The sequence below is a fragment of the Bufo gargarizans genome, chromosome 3 (genome assembly GCF_014858855.1).
Source record: "Bufo gargarizans isolate SCDJY-AF-19 chromosome 3, ASM1485885v1, whole genome shotgun sequence".
In the NCBI taxonomy this organism is placed as follows: Eukaryota; Metazoa; Chordata; class Amphibia; order Anura; family Bufonidae; genus Bufo; species Bufo gargarizans.
In genome coordinates, this window is record NC_058082.1 from 278,732,148 (window position 1) to 278,751,830 (window position 19,683).

The following is a 19,683-nucleotide window of genomic DNA, read 5'->3' on the forward strand; positions in this document are numbered from 1 at the left end:
GGTTTAGCCTAAAGCTCCTTGTTTTCTTTTTAACGTTCCCAGTTTTTATTGTAACTACTATTGGAGAGTGATCGGATATCGTATGTACTTTATATTTCATTTTGATTACACATTCCAAAAAATTAGGGTTAGCTAAAGCTAAATCTATTCTGGACATAGCATTATTTGCCTGGATGAAACAAGAGAACACTTTTTTTTTTCCCGTATAAATATCGCCAAATATCTGTCAATGCCATTTCCCCAGAAGACCCTTCTTAGCGGTGATGATTTTTCCTTATCTACTTTATAAACATGGTCCTTAGATATACCTATCTGCCTCCATGACATCATTAAAGTCACCAGTTACCAGAACCGGACACCGTGCTCTAGAGCCAATAAAGTCCACCAGGTTTGACATGACAGACATCGAGAAGGGAGGAGGGACATACACAAATGCCAATATACAAACAGTACCATTTAGATGCAGTGCAGGAAAACAAATCTACCTTCTTTATCAATTCTATGGGCTATTGGGATATAATCCACACTTCTATGCACATAAACACGAACACCTCAGGAATACGACGAACAACAAGCATGGTAGTCATATTTGGCCCATTTCCTTTTTACTTTATTAATGTTCTCATCTATAAGATGCGTTTCTATAAGGCATACTATTGCAGGAAGATGTCTCGCAACTACATCAAATATGACCACCCGCTTGGCTCTCTCAGCCATTCCGCGTATATTCCATGTTAATATTCTATTCATGTACTTTCGTGTATCCCCATACAGCTCCTAGGACCCACCACAGAGGCGGGCCGAGGAGGGGGGAGAGAGAGCACTCCACAGCGACCACCGAAACCCCATCCACCCCTATTCTGGCCGGACGAACCAAACAGTTCCCCAACCTCTTAACCTTTACCCCTCCCACCCCCCCGCCCCCGACCCCTTTATACTTACTCCACCAATATCATATTTGCTCATTCAGGAACCTATCCCCAAATCATCCAACCATTCTTGAACCTCTTTAGGGTGAGTAAAAAAAATGTACTTGTTCCTGATGAATCACTCTCAGTATAGAGGGGTAGAATAAAGAATGTTTGTTTAATCTTGGCTGCAACAAATCACTTGTCTTCAGGTACTCAATAGAGTTCATTTGTACATGGCAAAGCAATCAATCCAAATATTGGTTCAGCTGTATTCCTTGTAACAGGCTGGGAAATTATTATTTTCTATTCTTTCTATTCTTTGTCCACTGTCTAGCACTCAGGTACTGAATATAATAAACTTCTTACTTTATGTTGAGCAATCCAATAGGGCGTTCTCCCTCGTGGCAGGCAAACTCTCTGCTACATTATTTATGCAGGATGCTCTCTGGAAAGGTTCAGGTCCACTATGTCCATAGAGGCATGTGGTAAAGAACAATTCTCTGCACTAATAATCCGGTTGTGTCCAGGTACCTTTTAAGTTCCTCCCGGCCACTGTTGCTGGTTAAGTCCATTGGCTAATTTAGCTCTAATCTTCACTAGAATGTCTCTATATTCAGCTATAGACTCACTGGTCTGTGCTGGACTGCTGTAATACTGTTCTGAATACTCCCTTGGCTTAATCAGGGCCAAGAGGTTGAAATGGCAGCTACATTGTGGACTGCTCTTGTTCACATCCTCCATTGACTTCCTTCCTTCTCTCAGTCTACCTCAACTTCAACCAACTTTATTAGTAAACCCCAGATATATATATCAGTGATGCCAGCACCACCTAAGGGCGAATAAATGTAATGACCCTCCTAACATCCTGATAATAGGAATTTCAGCTTGATACCACAATACATTAAATATAGCAGTTCAAAAGTTTAAAGTGCCCACATATAACACATAGTAGGACACTGCAATAGGCGGGGGCCTCCGCCTAGCTTTCCCCATGGAGAGCCTGTTATGTCACCGGATCTCCAGAAAATGCTGATTCAGCGCAGGGCAAAGGAGAGCTTCAGAGCATTTCATATCAGGGGGGCCGGAGGGGTGAAGATGGGGATATTTCTGGGTTCAGCTTTTTATGTATGTGTATTCCATAATAAAGCATTTTGGAACGGCAAAATGGTTATTTTTGTGTTTTTATTTTACTTTATAGAACATTTTGTGTGACTTTTTTTTTACATTTTTAAACCCACTAGGGAATTTTATCTGAAGTGATGTTTGATAAAGTGTATTTTGCCTGTCAATGTAAAACGGACAGGCAGCTTTTTAGGCACTGTCTCTGCTATACACACAAGGTAGACCTGAGGGGCCTTCTTTAGACCCTGGCTGTAGTAGCAACCTATCGACATACCCCAAGATTGCATCACAGGAGCACTTAAGTGGTTATCTAGGGAGCCGCCAACCTTTGTTTAAGCATTTTGATGCAACAGGCACAGCACGTGATAAGTTTAATGGTGGCAGAGTGTTAGTTGTGAAAACTGTTGACACACACTGTGCCTGTGTCATCCAATAATCATACATTCACAGCTTTAGGCTCTAATTACATAGTGCCATTGCACCAAGTGGATAAAGCATGTTTTATTTATTTATGTAACAGATTAATGTTCAGTATAGGAAAATTTATCTCCATGAAAAGATGAGCAATATTTCACAACTTTTTTTGTGCCAATCCTAGGATACATGAAAATAGTAGCGCTTCAACTTTATATTTTTTATTTAAAAAAAGGTTTCCTGGTTTGCATCAACATTGTGTAAAATAATAATTTATGAATATAGCTGTAATTTTTTAATGCATTCTTTACATTTATTGCTGCCATCTTCTGTACTGGGCTGTGGTCACATGACCATGTCCATGCAGCTCTTTCCTATTTCCTGTAATGTCTTTTACATGGGCATATCAAAGCAGCAACAGGGGCAGTAATAGAGGAGCAGCTAAGTAACTAGTGGGGTGGGAGGAGCTATAAACTGCTAGCCATTATTGTGTGTCCAATTGTAAGAACTGCTATTATGGGCTTTAGGTAAAGCTATAGGAGGGCAAAACTTACCTCAGTCATGCCACAATCACATTTTCTAAACCTTAGTTCAATTTTCTGTCCATGAAATTAAAGAAGTCCCACGAGAAATATTCTACAGTTTTCAAACCAGCACCTGGATCTGAATACTTTTGTAATCGCATGTAATCAAAAATTTTGCATAGCCACAGAGTTATTAAATAAAATGTATCTGTATAGCGCCACCCTCTCTTTGTTTTTTTTCCTTATTTCTTTGTCCATGCTCAGTTTCATCCTTCACCTGCCTCCTGAGCTGTGATAGGGAGAGCTGAGACACGCCTCCTGAGCTGTGATAGGGAGAGCATGGACACGCCTCCTGAGCTGTTATAGGGAGAGCTGAGACACACCCCTTTAGCTGCAGAAGAAAAGACACTCCCTTTGAGCTGTCAGCTTCATATAAATCCAGCAGAGCAATGAATGGGAAGCTCTCTGGATCCATGTGTGGTGCAGGGCTGGTTCTAGCTTTGTTAGAAAGAGATTACCATGCACTATATGATGTCTGATTTTCATTTTTTACATTGATAATGGGATAACCCATTTAAATTCTAACTTTACTGATGAAATAATCAATATGACGAATGCCAGTCAATATTTAAAATATTGGTCCGATCAGGCTGGACACTTACCCACAATACCAGGCAGCGGCAATTCTGGTGGTAATATCAGCTGCAGAGAGAACAGCAAGGCAGCGCAAGTGTCACTCACCACGTAAATATTTAAAATATGATTTTTCTGAGTGGTTACACAAGGCAGCAGAATTAAAACCCTGTAAAAAAAAAAATATATATATATAGATAGATAGATATATATATATATATATATATAGATAACAAAAAGTAGATGAGCAGCACACACTAGGAAGGTGCAATTCCTTGGGGCAGACCGTGGACTGGATCCAATTCAGATATGCACAGAAAAAATCCAAGGCAGCACACAAAAATCAGTGAAAAAATAGGGTGTTTATTCCCCCATGTGAAAACAGCAACGTTTCAGCTCTCTATGGAGCCTTTGTCAAGCCATAACAGTCAGTGCACATACAGGTGTTTATAAAGCATGCCAAATTACAATATAATTTACATGATTATACAATAATTTTAATAACAAGGTGCAAAATACATGATCCAAATTCATGACATATATATATAATCAATCATTATACAAAATTCATATCAGTGTTCCATTTGTGATATCATATAAAATATAAAATCCATAAACAAGTTCTAATTTGTAAACATGATTAACGATAATTACATACAGGTGCGTAAATATTTTAAAAAGTTCAAATGGAGATCTCACATACTAGGGGAGAGAGCAGGGTTCACTCGACGTCCGGAACTTGATAAGGCGCATGCGCGGGACATCTCTTGTACCGCGATATTATCTAAAGATGGCAGAGATCGGAGGCCCGCAACCAAGATGGCCGCCAGGCAGCAGAGGCACACTGCGCACGCTCGTTTCCAAACATGGGTGGACACAGTCGGCAGACTTGGCAATCATGTGACCAGTCACATGATGCACACATACACAGCACGTAGCGGGCTTGCAGCGATCTATGATCACAAATTGCAGTGTCATGAAACAAAAGAGGGGGTCCAGCAGTTTTCTATGAAAACAGTGGGAAAACCACTCACATATTTATCCGCCTCATCCCCATAATGTTAACAAATTAATTATTAAGGCCCTGCATAGCCGTGCATCACATACATTCAAATTAGTGTCTCCTAAGTCAGAGGACTCAGATCGAGTACCCCTCAGAAGTCACCGGTAATTAGGGCATATGTGGACAGAGACCTGACCACAGGCTGACTCTGTACCACACTTGCCCCATTAGGAGAGCACACATTAACACCCATATCACACATGTGTCACGTCACTGCCCACCGTCCGCCCTCATGTCTGACAGGAAGAGCCACGTCTCAGGTCACCACCGATGCCCAGCCCCCACGAAAATCCCAGGCCCCAGACATCCACCCATAGACCGTACAATTTTATAGAAAAAATAAAAAATAACAATTATTTAATGCCGGTAGGTCCTGCCATCCTCCAGTATTCTTAGAGATACTCCAATACTCAGATGTAACTTCACGTTCATCTGAAAAATATAGAGAGGCAATATTACTAATAAATTTAATTCAACAGATGCACTTAAAGACAGCCTTACACTTGGGATGAGGAGAATTTATCAGAACCCCACATAAAATTCACAAGACAGGGTAACAAAGGGTCACCTACAATGACAACACACATACAAAAAGGAGAAAGAACACGAAACAAGACAGAGAGAGTCAAACTACCCTGAAATCTACATTGAGCCACCTTGATTTCAGAGTCTTGAGCTCAAAAATCCAATAGAGCTCTCTTCTTTTGAGACGTATCGTCCTGTCCCCACCCCGTATGGGTAAGGGCACTTGTTCAAGTATCCTAAATTTTAAATCACGCTCTAAATGGCCTGCTTCAGTAAAATGCTTAGGTACAGGTAAATCCAGTCTCTTTTTTCTAATGGTATACCTGTGCTGGTTTAATCTGTTGACATCCCAGGTTGTTTCCCCAACATACCATAGTCCACAGGGACACGATAAAAGATAAACTGCATATGTTGAATCACAAGTCAAATATTGTTTGATTCGAACTGTCTTCCCAGAGGCTGGATTTACAAATGAATCACCCCTCAGCATGTAGGGGCAATTAACACAATTGTGGCATGGATAGCAGCCCTTGCGAGTGGAGCCAAACGTCTGATCTAACTAATTTGTCTCCCAAATTTCGGCTTCTCCGAAAAGAGCATAAAGGAGGAACTTTAAATTCTTCTATATTGTCAAAGCCACTAGGTAAAATTGGCCAGTGTTTCCTGACAATAGAGGAGACTTGGGGGAAGCTTGAGGAAGGCTCGTATGAGCTGAAAAGTCACAAGATTTGCCATACTATGGGTGAATAAAACAGCTTGGATTTTCATCACAATTTGGAGTGCAGTCCTCTTTTTTTTTTCTTTTTTTTCTCATAGAGAGAGAGAGAGAGAGAGAGAGATCCATAGAAAAGGTCAGGCAGCACTCCCTTCACATGCAGCTGTAGCTGTAAGGTGCCCGCGGTGGTCCCTCAATTCAAGACGGAAGAACAAAGAAAATCCGCAGCACTCCTTGAAGTATAAAAAATGTGTAGTTTATTCACACATGTCGAAATTTGACATGTGTGAATAAACTACAAATTTTTTATACTTCAAGGAGTGCTGCGGATTTTCTTTGTTTTATATATATATATATATATATATATATATATATCAACTTAAAAGACTTGTGCACTGAAATATCAAGAGTTCACCCAGGACATCCACATCATAATATAGATAAATAAGCCCTAAAAAGCCATTTACATAAGAAAAATTATATCATGGAGCATTCTTAAGCACAAATGCAAGCTGCTATGAAAGACTGTAATTACTGCCTTATAAATGCTCAGTTTAGTGTAAAAGAAAGCAGTGTTCATGGATAAAAACAAGGTGTATTTTTGTGCACTGTTAATTATTTCACATCCGGGTGGCGATAAATGAAGATTGTTTGATGCACAAGAAAGCATTTTATGTTTGTACAAAATAATGACATCATAGTGAAAAAACATGATTTAAAACCATTGGATTTCTACATTTGCAACCATTCTGAATCAACATGAAGCTATCAAAATGTTCAGAATGATCAAGTGGCTCTTGTCAAGAGCAATGATGGATCATTGCTGGGGATACAGATTGCCACAATATTTCATTCATGGACGATTAGATCTAGCAGAATATCTTCACCCTGGTTGCATGTGGTTCATGTAGAAGATCAGGGTTGAGGCTTCACAGACAAAGTATTCTATATCAGGTAATAATATGTAACCTTTATTGCCATTCTCACTAAAATGGTCTGTGTTTTGAAATTGCAACGTGTTGCCCATAAAAGTGTTTGTGCCTAAAAGAAATCCTTGGCTGATGCCATGCACAGAGACCAGTAATTGTGCAGTACCCCAGACCTGGGAGTGCTACAAATGGCATATTGTTGTGCTCCTCAGAGGGTTGCTGCAATAACATGTAAGGGTACTGGAGGTCAGACCACCACCTATTTAACAACTAGGAGCTCATGTGATTGAAATAGTTTTTTAGATAATAGCAATCTTCTTAATGAAACTGGCAATCAACAGGTTATGATACAGAGGTGTACAAATGGGGGTGTCATGGTGTTTCCTTCTCTTAAATATTATAACAAATTCAGCTAGAGAATAATGGATTTAAAGGAGATGGCCCATCTGGGACAATATGCCTACTATGTCAGATAGATACGGGTTCAACCTCTGTGACCTCCTTCTATCTAGAGAACAGGGCCCCTGAAGTAAAAGAGACCATGTGGCGCATTCAAAGCTATGGGTGTTACAGAAATAGCTGGGTGAGTATGCTCAGCTATTTTTGGAAATCACATAGTGGTGAATGGAGAGCGCACCATGGCCACTTCTCCCTTCACCGCTATGGGACTGACAGAAATAGCCGAGCCAGCCCTTGGCTATTCTCTGAACTCCCATAGCAGTGAACATAGGGTGCCCATTCACGCATGGCTGCTCTCTGTTCACTTTAGGAGTCCCATTCTGGAGATAGGAACGGGTCCCAGACATGAGACCCACACCTCTCTGACATTGATGGAATATCCTAATGATAAGCCATCAGTGTCCTAGATGGTGCTATTATGGGAAATGATGCTTGTGTTCCACAGGTAGGTGGTTTCTGTAAGTAGCTGCCCTCTGCAATGTTACTCAAAACTGAAAGAAAAGCTATACAAATGAGACCAAATTAGAGGAAAATGTAGCGGAGGAGCTCTGTGGCGGACACTGGGGACTCTTGCTGTGACTGTACTATGTGACTAGTACATATTGGTGCTCTATGGTTGGCAATATATGGGGGCTTATTGACTGACGATTCTCATTCACCGACTTGTGATATGGGTTTTGGGGCTGGTACTATTAAGACTGCTTGTACTTTTTACTGGTATCCTAAGTGTTTGATCCTTTATTTAAGTTGAATAGTATATACGTTCATGACAACTGTGTTTTTTGTGCTTGTATATCTAGAATTTCAGTTTGTGATGAGGATAAGTTCCGCCACAATGAATTCATCGGTGAAACAAGAATTCCTCTAAAGAAACTGAAGCCCAACCAAACCAAAAATTTCAGCATCTGCCTAGAGAAACAGCTACCTGTAAGTAAACAATTGTTTTTGAAGAGTTTGGATGCATCAAGTTCATTGTGTGTATTTCTGTTTCATTTGGTGTAAAAAAAGAACATACTTTTCTAAATAATGGTACAGAAAATAACATTTATGTATTATTAAAATTGTCTAGTTAGAATATAATGGACAACTCTACTCAAACCAGAAATTTCTGATTTGATTGCATATGAGTATACTCTTACACCAGATTCTACTCACAGGAGTCAAGAAAGCTCCAGAAATGAGGTGGACTCAAGGGTCTACACATTCAGCAGCAGGACATACAGTTATCTGATTTTTCACTTCAGTCAAGATAACTTGCCCGCTTCCCACATGGTGTTCTAGCTAGCAGGATGGGTGCTCTGGGTATTAGATCAGTGGGGGTCTGATTAGGACCAGCACTGATCAGGAGACTGGGGTTGCCATACTCTTTGTGGCCTCCAAATGAGGCATGTGAGCTGCTGCACCATTCATCTCTAGAGAACAGAGTATGAGCGCTCACCTATTTCCAGTGTACATTCTCTCCATGCCACTCAAACTTATATGTTGGGAAACTGAAGTTCACAGTTCACCTCTTCCCCCTGCACAGTGACCTCTTTACAGGTATCAATGCATGCACACAAAACTTTCTAATAGAAGTTTATCACATTTACTAAGAAGTTTAAGGGTACTTTCACACTAGTGTTTTTCTTTTCCGGCATAGAGTTCCGTCACAGGGGCTCTATAGCGGAAAAGAACTGATCAGTTATATCCCCATGCATTCTGAATGGAGAGTAATCCGTTCAGGATGCATCAGGATGTCTTCAGTTCAGTCATTTTGACTGATCAGGCAAAAGAGAAAACCGTAGCATGCTACGGTTTTATCTCCGGCGAAAAAACTGAAGACTTGCCAGAATTTTTTTCCATAGGAATGTATTAGTGCCAGATCCGGCATTCAAAATACCGGAATGCCGAATCCGTCCTTCAAAAATGTGAAAAAAGATACAAGACGGATCCGTCTGTCCGCATGACAAGCGGAGAGACGGATCCGTTCTTGCAATGCATTTGTGAGATGGATCAACGGAACTGCTTGCTGGATCACACTGCCGCAAGTGTGAAAGTAGCCTAAACCAGTTTTTGGTGTAACTTATTCCACATAAAAGTTACAAATGACTTTTCCGATTCCTTGCTAGATTTGAAATGGACAAGAAAAGTGGATGTGACCAGTAAAACAAAGAGATATAGTCTAAAGCCTAAATAATGGTTGAAATTATGGTGCAAATCCACACCTGCTTCTAACAGACAGAATTGATTTTCTGACTGTCCATATGTGCATAATTTAATAAGAGCCCATCAGAGAATAAAAACAGATTAGAAAAAAAAAATTGTTCCAGTATCTGTTATTCATCCAGTGTTTGTTTTTTGTTTTTATTTTTGCTATAGATTTGCTTTGTAAAAAACTACTGCACTATCAAAATGATGGAAATATACACTAAATGTGTCTATGATATCCTAAAGCGACTTCTGGTATATAAATCCTCCTGTATGAGTCCTGTCCTGCAGATACTGAGAATGTAGCTCCTTCCCTTGGAATCATTTCTGTGTTCTGCTTCTGATCATTAGACCTCACACCTTATTCCTGGTATCTTGTTACTGTGCTTCAGTGACTTGTCCTGTTTTGCTACTCCCTATGATGCAATTTGCCATTGATATGCCTAGTGTTTAGTACAACAGTCATTGCTGACCTGACGTCTCTTTCTATTCTTCCAGCTGCTATGGGTTACAACAAGCCTTAATGGAGTATTCCCATCATATACTAGGAAATTGTGTAACAATATGATTGTTGGGAGTTTTAGGACACCAGCCAATCTGGAGCAAAAACAAACAGGAGTCCTTTTGGCATTTCTTCTGCACAGGAGGGCAATCCAGGCCACCTACTGTACAGAACTTCAACGCAGCTCCATTCAAGTGAATGGGTTTGTGTTGTATAGTAGTTTAAAGCACAGTTGTTGGACAGCAGCACCCCTGTGTAAAGGAAATCAGTAAAATAGCTGCAGTGCTAAGGACATCTGTCATGAATGCACCGAGACATACGGACGTCCCGGCGATAGTGAGTGGCAGGAGATCTGTAAGACTGGCAACACATTGTTTGATCTGACAGGTTTTCCTTGTGGAGTCCGTGTTGTTTCTAGTATGGCCTCACCCCTTGCCTGCAGGTGTTAAATGTGGTAATTTAACCTTCCTTATTTATAGCTGCTTCTCCCACTATGCTGTGCGGTTTATAGCTTCTATGTCTGTGGATAGTTTGTAATTGGATCTCGGCTAAGTTCCTGGTGCTTCCATAGCCCCTTTGAAGTTAAGTCTTTCCTTTCCCTTTTGTATTTAGTTTGGGTTCTGTGTGTTGCATTTCCCTATTGTTTGTATTAGGCCTGTAGGTGACTCCTGTTCGTCCTTCCTTTTGGAGGAACAGTTTGTCTCGTCCCTGCCATTACAACCAGGGTCCTATAGGGCTAGATAGGACTCTAGGTATTCCTGCATATGAACTCACCTATCTTTGGGGTCTGTTCATACTGGTAGTCAGTCAGGATTTTGGTTAGGGTTTTCACTAGAAGGTTTCAATCATCCTTCCCAAGCTCTCTGGCCTGATTCCCTGCCCCCCCCCCCTCCCTCCTATGCTTGGTGTGGTGTTTCCCTCCCACACCGAAGCATGACAACGTCCTAGCAGTTAGACCCTCATCGATCAGTATACAAAGGCATATCCTAGCAATATGCCATTACTTTAGTGAGAAAACCCCAATAACTGTTCATGGTTTCCACAAAATTTCTCACCACAAGATGGCTCTAGATAGCCTGTAGTTTAGAGTCCTTAAAGGGGTTGTGCCACGAAAACTGTTCTTGCATTTTTTAAATCAGCATCTGAATACTTTTGTACTTGCATGTAATAAAAAATGTTGCATAGGAGAAATATATCATATCCAAAGGAGCTGTGAAAAATTAATTAAAGGTAGAATCTGAATGGTTCCCATTGGCAACTAAGCCTGTTCTTCTTTACACCAGGTTGATAAATCTCACCCACAGTTCTTAGGCAAAATACTTTTCAAACTGGACACAAATGTCTTAAGAATCAATAGACACATGGTCTCAGATAAATCCATCTTTTATCTGAGGTCATGTACTGAATCTATAGCTTTCTTAAATGTTTGAAAAGTATTTTGCCTAGGAACTAAGGGGGTCATTTACTATCAGAAAAACGCCTATATTAGGCGTATTTCTTGCAGAGATTGCGGAGCAAAAGTTATTCCAGCTAGGGAGCTGTCTTACATTTAGACTGCCACTGGATACGCTGAAGTTATATAGAGGGCAGTGCCTCTACATAACTTTGGCAGATCCAACGCCAGCTCGAGGGCTTATTAAGACCGGTGTCTTAAATGTTGGTGTTAACAAATGACCCCCCATATCTGTATACATCAATAGAAATGTATGTGCTACACTTCCCCTATTTGGGGTCTTAGTCGATTTTGATCCATGATTAGAGTTGAGCGGACACCTGGATGTTCGGGTTCGAGAAGTACGGCCGAACTTCCCGGAAATGTTTGGGTTCGGGATCCGAACCCGATCCGAACTTCGTCCCGAACCCGAACCCCATTGAAGTCAATGGGGACCCGAACTTTTCGGCACTAAAAAGGCTGTAAAACAGCCCAGGAAAAAGCTAGAAGGCTGCAAAAGGCAGCAACATGTAGGTAAATCCCCTGCAAACAAATGTGGATAGGGAAATGAATAAAAATAAAAATAAAATAAATAAAAATTAACCAATATCAATTGGAGAGAGGTCCCATAGCAGAGAATCAGGCATCACGTCAGCCACCACTGCAACAGTCCATTGGCATATATTTAGGCCCAGCACCCAGGCAGAGGAGAGAGGTCCCGTAACAGAGAATCTGGCTTCATGTCAGCAGAGAATCAGTCTGCATGTCATAGCAGAGAATCAGGCTTCACGTCAGCCACCACTGCAACAGTCCATTGTCATATATTTAGGCCCAGCACCCAGGCAGAGGAGAGAGGTCCCGTAACAGAGAATCTGGCTTCATGTCAGCAGAGAATCAGTCTGAATGTCATAGCAGAGAATCAGGCTTCACGTCAGCCACCACTGTAAGAGTCCATTGTCATATATTTAGGCCCAGCACCCAGGCAGAGGAGAGAGGTCCCATAACAGAGAATCTGGCTTCATGTCAGCAGAGAATCAGTCTGCATGTCATAGCAGAGAATCAGGCTTCACGTCAGCCACCACTGTAAGAGTCCATTGTCATATATTTAGGCCCAGCACCCAGGCAGAGGAGAGAGGTCCCATAACAGAGAATCTGTCTTCATGTCAGCAGAGAATCAGTCTGCATGTCATAGCAGAGAATCAGGCTTCACGTCAGCCACCACTGTAACAGTCCATTGTCATATATTTAGGCCCAGCACCCAGGCAGAGGAGAGAGGTCCCGTAACAGAGAATCTGGCTTCATGTCAGCAGAGAATCAGTCTGCATGTCATAGCAGAGAATCAGGCTTCACGTCAGCCACCACTGCAACAGTCCATTGTCATATATTTAGGCCCAGCACCCAGGCAGAGGAGAGAGGTCCCGTAACAGAGAATCTGGCTTCATGTCAGCAGAGAATCAGTCTGCATGTCATAGCAGAGAATCAGGCTTCACGTCAGCCACCACTGCAACAGTCCATTGTCATATATTTAGGCCCAGCACCCAGGCAGAGGAGAGAGGACCCGTAACAGAGAATCTGGCTTCATGTCAGCAGAGAATTATTCTGCATGTCATAGCAGAGAATCAGGCTTCACGTCACCCAACATTGGAACAGTCCATTGGCATATATTTAGGCCCCGGCACCCAGACAGAGGAGAGGTTCATTCAACTTTGGGTAGCCTCGCAATATAATGGTAAAATGAAAATAAAAATAGGATTGAATGAGGAAGTGCCCTGGAGTACAATAATGTTAAGGGGAGGTAGTTAATGTCTAATCTGCACAAGGGATGGACAGGTCCTGTGGGATCTATGCCTGGTTCATTTTTATGAACGTCAGCTTGTCCACATTGGCTGTAGACAGGCGGCTGCGTTTGTCTGTAATGACGCCCCCTGCCGTGCTGAATACACGTTCAGACAAAACGCTGGCCGCCGGACAGGCCAGCACCTCCAAGGCATAAAAGGCTAGCTCTGGTCACGTGGACAATTTAGAGACCCAGAAGTTGAATGGGGCCGAACCATCAGTCAGTACGTGGAGGGGTGTGCACACGTACTGTTCCACCATGTTAGTGAAATGTTGCCTCCTGCTAGCACGTTGCGTATCAGGTGGTGGTGCAGTTAGCTGTTGCGTGTTGAAAAAACTTTTCCACATCTCTGCCATGCTAACCCTGCCCTCAGAGGAGCTGGCCGTGACACAGCTGCCTTGGCGACCTCTTGCTCCTCCTCTGCCTTGGCCTTGGGCTTCCACTTGTTCCCCTGTGACATTTGGGAATGCTCTCAGTAGCGCGTCTACCAACGTGCGCTTGTACTCGCGCATCTTCCTATCACGCTCCAGTGCAGGAAGTAAGGTGGGCACATTGTCTTTGTACCGTGGATCCAGCAGGGTGGCAACCCAGTAGTCCGCACACGTTAAAATGAGGGCAACTCTGCTGTCGTTGCGCAGGCACTGCAGCATGTAGTCGCTCATGTGTGCCAGGCTGCCCAGGGGTAAGGACAAGCTGTCCTCTGTGGGAGGCGTATCGTCATCGTCCTGCCTTTCCCCCCAGCCACGCACCAGTGATGGGCCCGAGCTGCTTTGGGTGCCACCCCGCTGTGACCATGCTTCATCCTCATCCTCATCCTCCTCCACCTCCTCCTCATCCTCGTCCTCCTCGTCCTCCAGTAGTAGGCCCTGGCTGGCCACATTTGTACCTGGCCTCTGCTGTTGCAAAAAACCTCCTTCTGAGTCACTTCGAAGAGACTGGCCTAAAAGTGCTAAAAATGACCCCTCTTCCTCCTCCTGGGCCACCTCCTCTTCCATCATCGCCCTAAGTGTTTTCTCAAGGAGACATAGAAGTGGTATTGTAACGCTGATAACGGCGTCATCGCCACTGGCCATGTTGGTGGAGTACTCGAAACAGCGCAACAGGGCACACAGCTCTCGCATGGAGGCCCAGTCATTGGTGGTGAAGTGGTGCTGTTCTGTAGTGCGACTGACCCGTGCGTGCTGCAGCTGAAACTCCACTATGGCCTGCTGCTGCTCGCACAGTCTGTCCAGCATGTGCAAGGTGGAGTTCCACCTGGTGGGCACGTTGCATATGAGGCGGTGAGCGGGAAGGCCGAAGTTATGCTGTAGCGCAGACAGGCGAGCAGCGGCAGGATGTGAACGCCGGAAGCGCGAACAGACGGCCCGCACTTTATGCAGCAGCTCTGACATGTCGGGGTAGTTGTGAATGAACTTCTGCACCACCAAATTCAGCACATGCGCCAAGCAAGGGATGTGCGTCAAATTGGCTAGTCCCAGAGCTGCAACGAGATTTCGCCCATTATCGCAAACCACCAGGCCGGGCTTGAGGCTCACCGGCAGCAACCACTCGTCGGTCTGTTGTTCTATACCCCGCCACAACTCCTGTGCGGTGTGGGGCCTGTCCCCCAAACATATGAGTTTCAGAATGGCCTGCTGACGTTTACCCCGGGCTGCGCTGAAGTTGGTGGTGAAGGTGTGTGGCTGACTGGATGAGCAGGTGGAAGAAGAGGAGGAGGAAGCTGAGTAGGAGGAGGTGGCAACAGGAGGCAAAGAATCTTGCCCTGCGATCCTTGGCGGCGGAAGGACGTGCGCCAAACAGCTCTCCGCCTGGGGCCCAGCTGCCACTACATTTACACAGTGTGCAGTTAGGGAGATATAGCGTCCCTGGACGTGCTTACTGGTCCCCGTATCTGTGGTTAGGTGGACTTTGCCACAGATGGCGTTGCGCAGTGCACACTTGATTTTATCGGATACTTGGTTGTGCAGGGAAGGCACGGCTCTCTTGGAGAAGTAGTGCCGGCTAGGAACAACATACTGTGGGACAGCAAGCGACATGAGCTGTTTGAAGCTGTCTGTGTCCACCAGCCTAAATGACAGCATTTCATAGGCCAGTAGTTTAGAAATGCTGGCATTCAGGGCCAGGGATCGAGGGTGGCTAGGTGGGAATTTACGCTTTCTCTCAAATGTTTGTGAGATGGAGAGCTGAACGCTGCCGCGTGACATGGTTGAGATGCTTGGTGACGGAGGTGGTGGTGTTGGTGGTACATCCCCTGTTTGCTGGGCGGCAGGTGCCAACGTTCCTCCAGAGGCGGAGGAAGAGGCCGAGGCGGCAGCAGAAGAGGCCGAGGCGGCAGCAGCAGAAGAGGCCGAGGCGGCAGCAGCAGAAGAGGTAGCAGGGGGAGCCTGAGTGACTTCCTTGTTTTTAAGGTGTTTACTCCACTGCAGTTCATGCTTTGCATGCAGGTGCCTGGTCATGCAGGTTGTGCTAAGGTTCAGAACGTTAATGCCTCGCTTCAGGCTCTGATGGCACAGCGTACAAACCACTCGGGTCTTGTCGTCAGCACATTGTTTGAAGAAGTGCCATGCCAGGGAACTCCTTGAAGCTGCCTTTGGGGTGCTCGGTCCCAGATGGCGGCGGTCAGTAGCAGGCAGAGTCTCTTGGCGGCGGGTGTTCTGCTTTTGCCCACTGCTCCCTCTTTTGCTACGCTGTTGGTTCGGTCTCACCACTGCCTCTTCCTCCGAACTGTGAAAGTCAGTGGCACGACCTTCATTCCATGTGGGGTCTAGGACCTCATCGTCCCCTGTATCGTCTTCCACTCAGTCTTGATCCCTGACCTCCTGTTCAGTCTGCACACTGCAGAAAGACGCAGCAGTTGGCACCTGTGTTTCGTCATCATCAGAGACATGCTGAGGTGGTATTCCCATGTCCTCATCATCAGGAAACATAAGTGGTTGTGCGTCAGTGCATTCTATGTCTTCCACCACTGGGGAAGGGCTAGGTGGATGCCCTTGGGAAACCCTGCCAGCGGAGTCTTCAAACAGCATAAGAGACTGCTGCATAACTTGCGGCTCAGACAGTTTCCCTGGTATGCATGGGGGTGATGTGACAGACTGATGGGCTTGGTTTTCAGGCGCCATCTGTGCGCTTTCTGCAGAAGACTGGGTGGGAGATAATGTGAACGTGCTGGATCCACTGTCAGCCACCCAATTGACTAATGCCTGTACCTGCTCAGGCCTTACCATCCTTAGAACGGCATTGGGCCCCACCAAATATCGCTGTAAATTATGGCGGCTACTGGGACCTGAGGTAGTTGGTACACTAGGACGTGTGGCTGTGGCAGAACGGCCACGTCCTCTCCCAGCACCAGAGGGTCCACTAACACCACCACGACCATGTCCGCGTCCCTTACTAGATGTTTTCCTCATTGTTACCGTTCATCACAATAAGAAAAATATTATTTGGCCCAATGTATTGAATTCAAATTCAGACCTTTTTTTACAGACACCTAACACTATCTGGCTATCTATTTAGGTACCGTATTACACTAATACAGGTACAGCAGTAACGACAGATTTAGCTGGATATAAATTTGAGGCCTATTATTTAGGCGCTGGGTGACAGGTATAGGTTTACTGACAGAATTAGACTTGGAAATGCACAGTAGCGTGTCTGTGAAGTTATTCAGAATGAATGACCCTATGTGCACCTTGAATCTTATATACCCTTTTAGGGATAGATTTAAAATAGCTCTGATACAGCAGAAAACAATAAATTAGGAAATTGCTAAATTGGGAATTGTATTTCAACCCAGAACAAAAACTGTGCTTTGACGGACACTAAATAACTTGACCAGCCACAGCAGTAACGACAGATTTAGCTGGATATAAATTTAAGGCCTAGTATTTAGGCACTGGGTGACAGGTATACGTTTACTGACAGAATTAGACTGGGATATGGCCAAAAAATAACCACACTATTGATGGTTAAATGCACTTGGTGTGACAGCTTGACCAACCACACTATTGAGGGTTAAATGCACTTGGTGACAGGCTCAGCTTGCCCCTGATGTAGTATATGGCCAAAAAATAACCAGACTATTGATGGTTAAATGCACTTGGTGTGACAGCTTGACCCTGATGTAGGATTTAGCCAAAAAACAACCACACCATTGAGGGTTAAATGCACTTGGTGACAGCTTGCCCCTGATGTAGTATATGGCCAAAAAATAACCAGACTATTGATGGTTAAATGCACTTGGTGTGACAGCTTGACCCTGATGTAGGATTTAGCCAAAAAACATCCACACCATTGAGGGTTAAATGCACTTGGTGGCAGCTTGTGTTGGCGCACCACAAGACACGAAATGGCCGCCGATCACCCCAGAAAAAAGTGACTGAAAAACGCTCTGGGCAGCCTAAAAACAGTGAGCAATTCAATAGCAGCAGTTCAATCATCCACAGCTGCAGATCGATCTCTGAATGAAGTCTTTTGGAGGAGTTAATCACTGCCTAATCTCGCCCTAACATCGCAGCTGCAACCTCTCCCTATGCTGATCAGAGCAGAGTGACGGGCGGCGCTACGTGACTCCAGCTTAAATAGAGGCTGGGTCACATGCTTCACTGGCCAATCACAGCCATGCCAATAGTAGGCATGGCTGTGACGGCCTCTTGGGGCAAGTAGTATGACGCTTGTTGATTGGCTGCTTTGCAGCCTTTCAAAAAGCGCCAAGAAAGCGACGAACACCGAACCCGGACTTTTACGAAAATGTCCGGGTTCGGGTCTGTGTCACGGACACCCAAAAATTCGGTACGAACCCGAACTATAGAGTTCGGGTTCGCTCATCCCTATCCATGATGTGTGTAACACTTTAGTATAGTCGCTAAGCTGTTCAATAAAATGTATCTATAAGCTGCCACCTGCTGTTTGTCCTTTTCCTTATTTCTCCGTCCACCTAACTGAGGTGGTCGCATGGATTCTAATCTTCAACTGCCACTAGCCATATGTTATTTTAGAGACTGTGTCAGTTACAGGAAAAAAGCTACTGCTACTGCTGAAAGGACACACGCCCAAGAAAAGACACGCTCCCTGAGCTGGCTGCCTGGAATAGCAGAACAATTGGAGCAATAAATAGAGAAATCTCTGGTTTCATTTGAGATACAGAGCTTGTTTTAGTTTTTCTACAAAGAGATTGCCATGTCCTATATGATGTCTAATTTTTATTTTTTACATCAATCATAGCATAACCCCTTCAATTTAGTGACCGTCCTATTTAATCCTCGGCTTCCCCTTCTTTGAAGTATCTGTAAAGATGATAATTATAAAAATAAATGTCACAATTATTATATTTTAAAACTATGGAGGATTTCGTTATTGTAAAGGCCAGCAAGTTTAATTTTAAATTTTTACTAATAGTCGCAAAAATACTAGCAAAAGATGCCAACATGATGTAGTTCTTCCTGTGCAGCTTATAAATAGCATGTCTAAGTTGCTTGGCTGTCTTCCTCTCTATTATTAATAAACCCATAAGCAGTAAATTGTCTGCTGTACATTCATAAACACAAACTAAATAGATTCAGACAAGTCACTTGGGAAAAATATATCTTACTAGACTTTATTGGAATTGTATAATCAAACAAAATGCTTATATTAGAGCGCTTAGAATTTGTGTATTTAGGCTTGACTAACTGTATTATGAAGAAAAAAGGGGGAGTGAGCACTCACCACACTTGGACCATAGGATATTGTAATCAATTGAATATTTATTAGGATTTAGTTGAATCAAATAATATTCACATAAAATTCGCATAAAATTATAACATACACATCAAATTATACCTAATCGGGTTTAAAGCACTCGATACTGATGCCACAGTCCTCTGGATATAAATGTTGCAATAGATTGTGCAAAATCCACTCTTGGTACTTGTAGTACCACAAACCGCATCCGAGTGTCCAAGCAAGGGCTGCCTTGAATACTTAGATTACCGCAAACCACTGATCAAATACCAGTGTCCCACAAATAGCCCCACCGGGTCACGTTGTATATGCTGGTATAGTTAGTGAATTTAAAAGTCCTTCCGTGGGTGTTTGCAGCAGACAATAGGGCCGCTCAGAGTAATAGAGCTGCTACGTGCACAATTTGGTGATGTAAATTCCTACCTGGTTCCTCTTGTCAGCTCCCGCTGGTGCGTCTCAAGATCCTCCACGAGAGGCGAGCTGCGCCGGCCACTTCGGCGTCTCGCGTCGACCGTCTCGTACTAGTGACGTCACACTATCGCGGGACTAGGCAGGCAGGGATAGTACCTTATTCGTAGCGTCCAAAGCTCAATATTGTAGCGGTCCTTAAGGTTAGAAAGTTTTTCTCCTTTTTATCGCATGGCCATGCAATGAAGATCCAATAGGTTAGGTGGGCGCTTTTCTTCCTCTCACCAGACGCATTTCGGGGCGT

At 43.8% G+C, this 19,683-nt stretch overlaps 1 protein-coding gene across 1 annotated transcript in view; it reads left to right on the forward strand.

The window, feature by feature from the left end:
- The window catches only part of DOC2B (double C2 domain beta), an 895,105-nt gene that overhangs the window by 681,792 nt on the left and 193,630 nt on the right, over positions 1-19,683 (forward strand). The window contains exon 5 of the mRNA XM_044285947.1: positions 8,096-8,222. Coding sequence (XP_044141882.1) covers positions 8,096-8,222 — 127 coding nt within the window. The remainder of the gene's footprint in view (positions 1-8,095; positions 8,223-19,683) is intronic.